This window comes from Panulirus ornatus, chromosome 39, assembly GCF_036320965.1.
Source record: "Panulirus ornatus isolate Po-2019 chromosome 39, ASM3632096v1, whole genome shotgun sequence".
Lineage (NCBI taxonomy): Eukaryota > Metazoa > Arthropoda > Malacostraca > Decapoda > Palinuridae > Panulirus > Panulirus ornatus.
Window position 1 is genome coordinate 6,311,996 of NC_092262.1, and position 12,975 is coordinate 6,324,970.

General features: G+C 37.0%; 1 protein-coding gene across 11 annotated transcripts in view; it reads right to left on the reverse strand.

The window, feature by feature from the left end:
* Positions 1–3,522: 3,522 nt before the first annotated feature.
* The window catches only part of LOC139761067 (uncharacterized), a 388,802-nt gene continuing 379,349 nt past the window's right edge, over positions 3,523–12,975 (reverse strand). For all 11 annotated transcript variants that reach the window (XM_071684876.1, XM_071684875.1, XM_071684874.1 and 8 more), the window contains 2 exons: positions 5,506–5,601; positions 3,523–4,544 (listed from right to left, as the gene is read on the reverse strand). In XM_071684876.1, the coding sequence (XP_071540977.1) occupies positions 4,403–4,544; positions 5,506–5,601 (238 nt within the window). In that variant the 3' untranslated portion in view covers positions 3,523–4,402. The remainder of the gene's footprint in view (positions 4,545–5,505; positions 5,602–12,975) is intronic.

A 12,975-nucleotide genomic window follows, 5' to 3' on the forward strand; every position in this document is an offset into this window, starting at 1 on the left:
TTAACTTTCTTCTTCCACACACTTTACCAAACTCAGTCACCAGCTTCTGCAGTTTCTCACATGAATCAGCCACCAGCGCTGTATCATCAGCGAACAACAACTGACTCACTTCCCAAGCTCTCTCATCCCCAACAGACTTCATACTTGCCCCTCTTTCCAAAACTCTTGCATTTACCTCCCTAACAACCCCATCCATAAACAAATTAAACAACCATGGAGACATCACACACCCCTGCCGCAAACCTACATTCACTGAGAACCAATCACTTTCCTCTCTTCCTACACGTACACATGCCTTACATCCTCGATAAAAACTTTTCACTGCTTCTAACAACTTTCCTCCCACACCATATATTCTTAATACCTTCCACAGAGCATCTCTATCAACTCTATCATATGCCTTCTCCAGATCCATAAATGCTACATACAAATCCATTTGCTTTTCTAAGTATTTCTCACATACATTCTTCAAAGCAAACACCTGATCCACACATCCTCTACCACTTCTGAAACCACACTGCTCTTCCCCAATCTGATGCTCTGTACATGCCTTCACCCTCTCAATCAATACCCTCCCATATAATTTACCAGGAATACTCAACAAACTTATACCTCTGTAATTTGAGCACTCACTCTTATCCCCTTTGCCTTTGTACAATGGCACTATGCACGCATTCCGCCAATCCTCAGGCACCTCACCATGAGTCATACATACATTAAATAACCTTACCAACCAGTCAACAATACAGTCACCCCCTTTTTTAATAAATTCCACTGCAATACCATCCAAACCTGCTGCCTTGCCGGCTTTCATCTTCCGCAAAGCTTTCACTACCTCTTCTCTGTTTACCAAATCATTTTCCCTAACCCTCTCACTTTGCACACCACCTCGACCATAACACCCTATATCTGCCACTCTATCATCAAACACATTCAACAAACCTTCAAAATACTCACTCCATCTCCTTCTCACATCACCACTACTTGTTATCACCTCCCCATTTGCGCCCTTCACTGAAGTTCCCATTTGCTCCCTTGTCTTACGCACTTTATTTACCTCCTTCCAGAACATCTTTTTATTCTCCCTAAAATTTAATGATACTCTCTCACCCCAACTCTCATTTGCCCTTTTTTTCACCTCTTGCACCTTTCTCTTGACCTCCTGTCTCTTTCTTTTATACATCTCCCACTCAATTGCATTTTTTCCCTGCAAAAAATCGTCCAAATGCCTCTCACTTCTCTTTCATTAATACTCTTACTTCTTCATCCCACCACTCACTACCCTTTCTAATCAACCCACCTCCCACTCTTCTCATGCCACAAGCATCTTTTGCGCAATCCATCACTGATTCCCTAAATACATCCCATTCCTCCCCCACTCCCCTTACTTCCATTGTTCTCACCTTTTTCCATTCTGTACTCAGTCTCTCCTGGTACTTCCTTACACAGGTCTCTTTCCCAAGCTCACTTACTCTCACCACCCTCTTCACCCCAACATTCACTCTTCTTTTCTGAAAACCCATACAAATCTTCACCTTAGCCTCCACAAGATAATATATATATATATATTATTTTTTTTTTTATTATACTTTGTCGCTGTCTCCCGCGTTTGCGAGGTAGCGCAAGGAAACAGACGAAAGAAATGGCCCAACCCCCCCCCCCATACACATGTATATACATACGTCCACACACGCAAATATACACACCTACACAGCTTTCCATGGTTTACCCCAGACGCTTCACATGCCTTGATTCAATCCACTGACAGCATGTCAGTGATGGGTGATTTGAATGCAAAGGTGAGTAATGTGGCAGTTGAGGGAATAATTGGTATACATGGGGTGTTCAGTGTTGTAAATGGAAATGGTGAAGAGCTTGTAGATTTATGTGCTGAAAAAGGACTGATGATTGGGAATACCTGGTTTAAAAAGCGAGATATACATAAGTATACTTATGTAAGTAGGAGAGATGGCCAGAGAGCATTATTGGATATATATATATATATATATATATATATATATATATATATATATATATATATATGATGAGAGAGCTTGGGAAGTGAGTCAGTTGTTGTTCGCTGATGATACAGCGCTGGTGGCTGATTCATGTGAGAAACTGCAGAAGCTGGTGACTGAGTTTGGTAAAGTGTGTGGAAGAAGAAAGTTAAGAGTAAATGTGAATAAGAGCAAGGTTATTAGGTACAGTAAGGTTGAGGGTCAAGTCAATTGGGAGGTGAGTTTGAATGGAGAAAAACTGGAGGAAGTGAAGTGTTTTAGATATCTGGGAGTGGATCTGGCAGCGGATGGAACCATGGAAGCGGAAGTGGATCATAGGGTGGGGAAGGGGGCGAAAATTCTGGGGGCCTTGAAGAATGTGTGGAAGTCGAGAACATTATCTCGGAAAGCAAAAATGGGTATGTTTGAAGGAATAGTGGTTCCAACAATGCTGTATGGTTGCGAGGCGTGGGCTATGGATAGAGTTGTGCGCAGGAGGATGGATGTGCTGGAAATGAGATGTTTGAGGACAATGTGTGGTGTGAGGTGGTTTGATCGAGTGAGTAACGTAAGGGTAAGAGAGATGTGTGGAAATAAAAAGAGCGTGGTTGAGAGAGCAGAAGAGGGTGTTTTGAAGTGGTTTGGGCACATGGAGAGGATGAGTGAGGAAAGATTGACCAAGAGGATATATGTGTCGGAGGTGGAGGGAGCAAGGAGAAGAGGGAGACCAAATTGGAGGTGGAAAGATGGAGTGAAAAAGATTTTGTGTGATCGGGGCCTGAACATGCAGGAGGGTGAAAGGAGGGCAAGGAATAGAGTGAATTGGAGCGATGTGGTATTCCGGGGTTGACGTGCTGTCAGTGGATTGAATCAAGGCATGTGAAGCGTCTGGGGTAAACCATGGAAAGCTGTGTAGGTATGTATATTTGCGTGTGTGGACGTATGTATATACATGTGTATGGGGGGGGGTTGGGCCATTTCTTTCGTCTGTTTCCTTGCGCTATCTCGCAAACGCGGGAGACAGCGACAAAGTATAAAAAAAAAAAATATTATTATTATTATAATTTTGCTTTGTCGCTGTCTCCCGCGTTTGCGAGGTAGCGCAAGGAAACAGACTAAAGAAATGGCACAACCCACCCCCATACATAATGTACACACACACACACACACGCAAATATACATACCTATACATCTCAGTGTACACATATATATACGTATACACACAGACACATACATATATACCCATGCACACAATTCACACTGCCTGCCCCTATTCATTCCCATCGCCACCTCGCCACACATGGAATACCATCCCCCTCCCCCCTCATGTGTGCGAGGTAGCACTAGGAAAAGACAACAAAGGCCCCATTCGTTCACACTCAGTCTCCAGCTGTCACACAGTAATGCCCGAAACCACAGCTCCCTTTCCACATCCAGGCCCCACATATATATGAGGGTATTTATTATTAAGGACTTTCATTTTTTGTATCAATTTATAATGTTTGTCAGAATTAATGTAAACACATTGTAATGAATGATATTTTATTGTTACATAAATTCAGTTGTATTTATCACAGTAAATAAACTATTTACTAATATGTATGTAAAATATTGCATCAAAGATTCAATGCAGAAATTCCTTGAGATATAGTTTTTAGTACAAAAGCCAGCATATTCATTAGGTATCATTTTCTAAATCTTCTTTGAACAGATATATTAAAAAATAAAGAGGAATCTGTACAGGTAGCATCATATGACCAGTGGAACCACAAGTTAAGAAGGATTATGAATGATGCTGATAAAATATTCCTTTTATGAAATAGAAGATACTAAACCAAGCATGTACTCAGGACATTATTTCCTAGTACAATTACTTTTAATAGTCATTAACTGCACTTCTGTTGTTAGGTTTCTTCCTTCAGACAAAATGCAAATAATGTTTAGATGACAACTAAATCATTGTAGTAAATGTACATGAGAAAAGATCTCCCAATATGAACACAGTATATAAGGATTATAGTGTGTAGTTTATTAACTGCATATGAAATTTTCTAACCAATACAGTAGTGACAATCTTAGATTTTTCAATAATGTTGCCAACATAATCTTTCATTAGCTTCTAAAGAAATCAGAGAAATCATAAATAATGGATGATCTTATACGTGAACTGACAAATGAAATTGACTTTAGATTTTGTAAACCAAAAGACAGACATTAAAGTCCTCAGTAAATGAAAAAGAATACTGTACAGAGTCCACATTGTGATATGTTTTTTAATTGTGGGACTGGTTATGTAGGTGGTATACCCATGTATCTCACAGCAACAAATGGGTGCAGCACATGGTGTATTGTTGTCCAGCCAGGGTGGTAAGGTTGTGGTACATTAGAATCACCATAGGATATGGTTAGAGAAGAAAGAATGCTGCTAGCAAAAGTAGTAGGGATGTAAATGCATATCTAGCCCCCTGCACAGTTTCCTGGGGCGAGTAAGGCCACCTTCCTCCACGAATCCATCCCATAACATCATCCACTGCAACCATCAGCCAGCTGCAAGAAATACAAGTGATTATATATGTAAAATTAGAACTGTGTGTATTACACTATGATCTTCAGCTAAAGTATATAAATATCCTCCTACGACTCTGCACACCTGTCCAAATATTAGATTGTAATGATAATCATAAACTATTCTGTTCTTATATATTCAGAAAAACTGTTGTACATCTAATATTTTGTGCATATCCCATTAAAAAAGTAACTTATGTTCTTTCAATCCAGTTGCATATGTCCAGGTGTGCTGAAGTGTACATTGTTTTCCACAAATCTTTATTACTTAATTTTTCTCTGCATACTATAGATGAAGTGATGAGGGGACTTGTAGGAGAGTCGGTCACTTGCTAATGATACAGCACTAATGGCAGATTTAGTGCTGTCTCAAGTGAGAAACTGCATAAGTTGGTGTTCAAGTTTAGGAGAGTGAATGAAAGCATAAAGTTGATTGTATATGTTGTTAATCTATGTATCTATTTCTGATGACCGTTCCCTGAATTCCCATCAAGGAGGTAGCTATGGCAGAGAGTCGTAAACAGCATGGGAATGATGATGTAGACTAGTGTAATACCAACACACCAGTGTCAGTGCATAAAAGTATGGTAGGAGGCAAGGTAAGTGTTTATCAGTGGGTCTTTCAAGTTTTGATATTTTGTTCCTCTACAGTTTCACAAGTGTTTTTTTAAATTCTTTAACTTAATGATAACATAAGTATAACATTCATGGTTAAAAATGTCCTGTTAAAATTACTCCAGCTCCCTTTCTTCTAAAGCCACAGTTACAACAAACCTTTACTTGATGGCATTGTCACTAATTCACCCAAAATAGTTCTTTATCATTTTTCCAATTTTTTTTAACACTAATTATATTAATTGGGTATGAGAAAGGTTATTTTATCAGGATTAACTTTGTAGTAATGCTAACTCAGCACTATCATGAATTTTTATGCATTACTTACTGCTGTGGTATGGGATTAGGGCTCGGTGCAGGAGTGCTAGGAGTTTCTGCATCTATGGATTGAGATACTGATGACAAATTTGACTCCTCACTCAATCTGGAGAGAAAACGTTAAAATGAAAAAAAGATATTGCAAGATCAGCATGATTAACACCAATACAAAGTTCAAAGGACAGGCAAAAATGTTCACAAAATAAACTATGTACTGTATAATATATATATATATATATATATATATATATATATATATATATATATATATATATATATATATATATATATATATATATTATCCCTGGGGATAGGGGAGAAAGAATACTTCCCTGCATGTCGTAGAAGGCGACTAAAAGGGAAGGGAGCTGGGGGCTGGAAATCCTCCCCTCTTTTTTTTTTTTTCTTTTTTTCCAAAAGAAGGAACAGAGAAGGGGTATAGACTATAGGCTATAGACTTAATATTCATGTACTAATTACTCTACTAATTAACCTAATTCTTAAATTTTGGCCACAGATTCCTATTCAGCATACTCAAAAGCACATTCTGAAATTTTAAAGAAAATCTGTAATTTTGAAAAAAATCACGAAAAATGCAATGCTACATTTTCCTCGGATTTTCAAGTTCTTTCATTTTAATGAAAATCTGTGTATAGATGTCACTCTTAATGGTAATTATATATTTCATATCAAAAGACTGCATTTCCACATGAATATTAGTATAATTAATTAAAATAATAACACGCTTAATATTAGGAAATAGTCTTTTTATTTTCCACATAATAGTATAATTAAATATAATAACACGCTTAATATTAGGAAATGCAGTCATTTGATTCGAAATATATAATCAACATCAACATTTACATCTATACACAAATTTTCATTAAAATCGGAAGAACTTGAAAATCCGAGGAAAATGCAAGGCTATAGCCTTGCATTTTTCGTGATTTTCTCAAAATCACAGATTTTCTTGAAAATCTCAGAATATATGCTTTAGAGTATGCTGAATAAGAATCTGTGGTCAAAATTTAGAAATTAGGCTAATTAGTAGAGTAATTAGCACATGAACATTAGTATAATTAATTAAAGTATTAATATCACGCTTAATATTAGGAAATGCAGTCTTTTGATTCGAAATATATAATCAGCACCAAAATTTACATTTATACACAGATTTTCATTAAAATCGGAAGAACTTGAAAATCCGAGTAAAATGCAAGGCTATAGCCTTGCATTTTTCGTGATTTTCTCAAAATCACAGATTTTCTTGAAAATCTCATAATATATTCTTTAGAGTATGCTGAATGAGAATCTGTGGTCAAAATTTAGAAATTAGGCTAATTAGTTGAGTAATTAGCGCATGAACATTAGTATAATTAAAGTATTAATATCACGCTTAATATTAGGAAATGCAGTCTTTTGCTTTGAAATATATAATCATGAACATTTACATCTATACACAAATTTTCATTAAAATCGGAAGAACTTGAAAATCCGAGGAAAATGCAAGGCTATAGCCTTGCATTTTTCGTGATTTTCTCAAAATCACAGATTTTCTTCAAAATCTCAGAATATATGCTTTAGAGTATGCTGAATAAGAATCTGTGGTCAAAATTTTGATATTAGGCTAATTAGTCGAGTAATATTAGGAAATGCAGTCTTTTGATTCGAAATATATAATCACCATCAAGATTTCCATCTATACACAGGTTTTCATTGAAATCGGAAGAACTTGAAAATCCGAGGAAAAATCCAAGGCTATAGCCTTGCATTTTTCGTGATTTTCTCAAAATCACAGATTTTCTTGAAAATCTCAGAATATATGCTTTAGCGTATGCTGAATAAGAATCTGTGGTCAAAATTTAGAAATTAGGCTAATTAGTAGAGTAATTAGCACATGAACTTTAGTATAATTAATTAAAGTATTAATATTACGCTTAATATTAGGAAATGCAGTCTTTTGATTTGAAATATATAATCAGCATCAACATTTACAGCTATACACAAATTTTCATTGAAATCGGAAGAACTTGAAAATCCGAGGAAAATGCAAGGCTATAGCCTTGCATTTTTCGTGATTTTCTCAAAATCACAGATTTTCTTCAAAATCTCAGAATAAATGCTTTAGAGTATGCTGAATAAGAATCTGTGGTCAAAATTTTGATATTAGGCCAATTAGTCGAGTAATATTAGGAAATGCAGTCTTTTGATTCGAAATATATAATCACCATCAAGATTTCCATCTATACACAGGTTTTCATTGAAATCGGAAGAACTTGAAAATCCGAGGAAAATGCAAGGCTATAGCCTTGCATTTTTCGTGATTTTCTCAAAATCACAGATTTTCTTGAAAATCTCAGAATATATGCTTTAGCGTATGCTGAATAAGAATCTGTGGTCAAAATTTAGAAATTAGGCTAATTAGTAGAGTAATTAGCACATGAACATTAGTATAATTAATTAAAGTATTAATATCACGCTTAATATTAGGAAATGCAGTCTTTTGATTCGAAATATATAATCAGCACCAAAATTTACATTTATACACAGATTTTCATTAAAATCGGAAGAACTTGAAAATCCGAGTAAAATGCAAGGCTATAGCCTTGCATTTTTCGTGATTTTCTCAAAATCACAGATTTTCTTGAAAATCTCATAATATATTCTTTAGAGTATGCTGAATGAGAATCTGTGGTCAAAATTTAGAAATTAGGCTAATTAGTTGAGTAATTAGCGCATGAACATTAGTATAATTAAAGTATTAATATCACGCTTAATATTAGGAAATGCAGTCTTTTGCTTTGAAATATATAATCAGCATGAACATTTACATCTATACACAAATTTTCATTAAAATCGGAAGAACTTGAAAATCCGAGGAAAATGCAAGGCTATAGCCTTGCATTTTTCGTGATTTTCTCAAAATCACAGATTTTCTTCAAAATCTCAGAATATATGCTTTAGAGTATGCTGAATAAGAATCTGTGGTCAAAATTTAGAAATTAGGTTACTTAGTCGAGTAATTAGCGCATGAACATTAGTATAATTAATTAAAGTATTAATATCACGCTTAATATTACGAAATAGAGTCTTTTGATTCGAAATATATAATCAGCATCAAAATTTACATTTATACACAGATTTTCATTAAAATCGGAAGAACTTGAAAATCCGAGTAAAATGCATTTTTCGTGATTTTCTCAAAAGCACAGATTTTCTTGAAAATCTCATAATATATTCTTTAGAGTATGCTGAATGAGAATCTGTGGTCAAAATTTAGAAATTAGGCTAATTAGTTGAGTAATTAGCGCATGAACATTAGTATAATTAAAGTATTAATTTTTTTTTTTTTTTTTTTACTTTGTCGCTGTCTCCCGCGTTTGCGAGGTAGCGCAAGGAAACAGACGAAAGAAATGTCCCAACCCCCCCCATACACATGTACATACACACGTCCACACACACAAATATACATACCTACACAGCTTTCCATGGTTTACCCCGGACGCTTCACATGCCTTGATTCAATCCACTGACAGCACGTCAACCCCTGTATACCACATCGCTCCAATTCACTCTATTCCTTGCCCTCCTTTCACCCTCCTGCATGTTCAGGCCCCGATCACACAAAATCTTTTTCACTCCATCTTTCCACCTCCAATTTGGTCTCCCTCTTCTCCTCGTTCCCTCCACCTCCGACACATATATCCTCTTGGTCAATCTTTCCTCACTCATTCTCTCCATGTGCCCAAACCATTTTAAAACACCCTCTTCTGCTCTCTCAACCACGCTCTTTTTATTTCCACACATCTCTCTTACCCTTACGTTACTTACTCGATCAAACCACCTCACACCACACATTGTCCTCAAACATCTCATTTCCAGCACATCCATCCTCCTGCGCACAACTCTATCCATAGCCCACGCCTCGCAACCATACAACATTGTTGGAACCACTATTCCTTCAAACATACCCATTTTTGCTTTCCGGGATAATGTTCTCGACTTCCACACATTTTTCAAGGCTCCCAAAATTTTCGCCCCCTCCCCCACCCTATGATCCACTTCCGCTTCCATGGTTCCATCCGCTGACAGATCCACTCCCAGATATCTAAAACACTCCACTTCCTCCAGTTTTTCACCATTCAAACTCACCTCCCAATTGACTTGACCCTCAACCCTACTGTACCTAATAACCTTGCTTTTATTCACATTTACTCTTAACTTTCTTCTTCCACACACTTTACCAAACTCCGTCACCAGCTTCTGCAGTTTCTCACATGAATCCGCCACCAGCGCTGTATCATCAGCGAACAACAACTGACTCACTTCCCAAGCTCTCTCATCCCCAACAGACTTCATACTTGCCCCTCTTTCCAAGACTCTTGCATTTACCTCCCTAACAACCCCATCCATAAACAAATTAAACAACCATGGAGACATCACACACCCCTGCCGTAAACCTACATTCACTGAGAACCAATCACTTTCCTCTCTTCCTACACGTACACATGCCTTACATCCTCGATAAAAACTTTTCACTGCTTCTAACAACTTGCCTCCCACACCATATATTCTTAATACCTTCCACAGAGCATCTCTATCAACTCTATCATATGCCTTCTCCAGATCCATAAATGCTACATACAAATCCATTTGCTTTTCTAAGTATTTCTCACATACATTCTTCAAAGCAAACACCTGATCCACACATCCTCTACCACTTCTGAAACCACACTGCTCTTCCCCAATCTGATGCTCTGTACATGCCTTCACCCTTTCAATCAATACCCTCCCATATAATTTACCAGGAATACTCAACAAACTTATACCTCTGTAATTTGAGCACTCACTCTTATCCCCTTTGCCTTTGTACAATGGCACTATGCACGCATTCCGCCAATCCTCAGGCACCTCACCATGAGTCATACATACATTAAATAACCTTACCAACCAGTCAACAATACAGTCACCCCCTTTTTTAATAAATTCCACTGCAATACCATCCAAACCTGCTGCCTTGCCGGCTTTCATCTTCCGCAAAGCTTTTACTACCTCTTCTCTGTTTACCAAATCATTTTCCCTAACCCTCTCACTTTGCACACCACCTCGACCCAAACACCCTATATCTGCTACTCTGTCATCAGACACATTCAACAAACCTTCAAAATACTCATTCCATCTCCTTCTCACATCACCACTACTTGTTATCACCTCCCCATTTACGCCCTTCACTGAAGTTCCCATTTGCTCCCTTGTCTTACGCACCCTATTTACCTCCTTCCAGAACATCTTTTTATTCTCCCTAAAATTTACTGATAGTCTCACACCCCAACTCTCATTTGCCCTCTTTTTCACCTCTTGCACCTTTCTCTTGACCTCCTGTCTCTTTCTTTTATACTTCTCCCACTCAATTGCATTTTTTCCCTGCAAAAATCGTCCAAATGCCTCTCTCTTCTCTTTCACTAATACTCTTACTTCTTCATCCCACCACTCACTACCCTTTCTAAACAGCCCACCTCCCACTCTTCTCATGCCACAAGCATCTTTTGCGCAATCCATCACTGATTCCCTAAATACCTCCCATTCCTCCCCCACTCCCCTTACTTCCATTGTTCTCACCTTTTTCCATTCTGTACACAGTCTCTCCTGATACTTCTTCACACAGGTCTCCTTCCCAAGCTCACTTACTCTCACCACCTTCTTCACCCCAACATTCACTCTTCTTTTCTGAAAACCCATACTAATCTTCACCTTAGCCTCCACAAGATAATGATCAGACATCCCTCCAGTTGCACCTCTCAGCACATTGACATCCAAAAGTCTCTCTTTCGCACGCCTGTCAATTAACACGTAATCCAATAACGCTCTCTGGCCATCTCTCCTACTTACATAAGTATACTTATGTATATCTCGCTTTTTAAACCAGGTATTCCCAATCATCAGTCCTTTTTCAGCACATAAATCTACAAGCTCTTCACCATTCCCATTTACAACACTGAACACCCCATGCATACCAATTATTCCCTCAACTGCCACATTACTCACCTTTGCATTCAAATCACCCATCACTATAACCCGGTCTCGTGCATCAAAACCGCTAACACACTCATTTAGCTGCTCCCAAAACACTTGCCTCTCATGATCTTTCTTCTCATGCCCAGGTGCATATGCACCAATAATCACCCACCTCTCTCCATCAACTTTCAATTTTACCCATATTAATCGAGAATTTACTTTCTTACATTCTATCACATACTCCCACAACTCCTGTTTCAGGAGTATTGCTACTCCTTCCCTTGCTCTTGTCCTCTCACTAACCCCTGACTTCACTCCCCAGACATTTCCAAACCACTCTTCCCCTTTACCCTTGAGCTTCGTTTCACTCAGAGCCAAAACATCCAGGTTCCTTTCCTCAAACATACTACCTATCTCTCCTTAAAGTATTAATATCACGCTTAATATTAGGAAATGCAGTCTTTTGCTTTGAAATATATAATCAGCATGAACATTTACATCTATACACAAATTTTCATTAAAATAGGAAGAACTTGAAAATCCGAGGAAAATGCAAGGCTGTAGCCTTGCATTTTTCGTGATTTCCTCAAAATCACAGATTTTTTTCAAAATCTCAGAATATATGCTTTAGAGTATGCTGAATAAGAATCTGTGGTCAAAATTTTGATATTAGGCTAATTAATCGAGTAATATTAGGAAATGCAGTCTTTTGATTCGAAATATATAATCACCATCAAGATTTCCATCTATACAGAGGTTTTCATTGAAATCGGAAGAACTTGAAAATCCGAGGAAAATGCAAGGCTATAGCCTTGCATTTTTCGTGATTTTCTCAAAATCACAGATTTTCTTGAAAATCTCAGAATATATGCTTTAGCGTATGCTGAATAAGAATCTGTGGTCAAAATTTAGAAATTAGGCTCATTAGTAGAGTAATTAGCACATGAACATTAGTATAATTAATTAAAGTATTAATATCACGCTTAATATTAGGAAATGCAGTCTTTTGATTTGAAATATATAATCAGCATCAACATTTACAGCTATACACAAATTTTCATTGAAATCGGAAGAACTTGAAAATCCGAGGAAAATGCAAGGCTATATATAGCCTTGCATTTTTCGTGATTTTCTCAAAATCACAGATTTTCTTCAAAATCTCAGAATATATGATTTAGAGTATGCTGAATAAGAATCTGTGGTCAAAATTTAGAAATTAGGTTACTTAGTCGAGTAATTAGCGCATGAACATTAGTATAATTAATTAAAGTATTAATATCACGCTTAATATTACGAAATAGAGTCTTTTGATTCGAAATATATAATCAGCATCAAAATTTACATTTATACACAGATATTCATTAAAATCGGAAGAACTTGAAAATCCGAGGAAAATGCAAGGCTATAGCCTTGCATTTTTCGTGATTTTCTCAAAATCACAGATTTTCTTGAAAATCTCAGA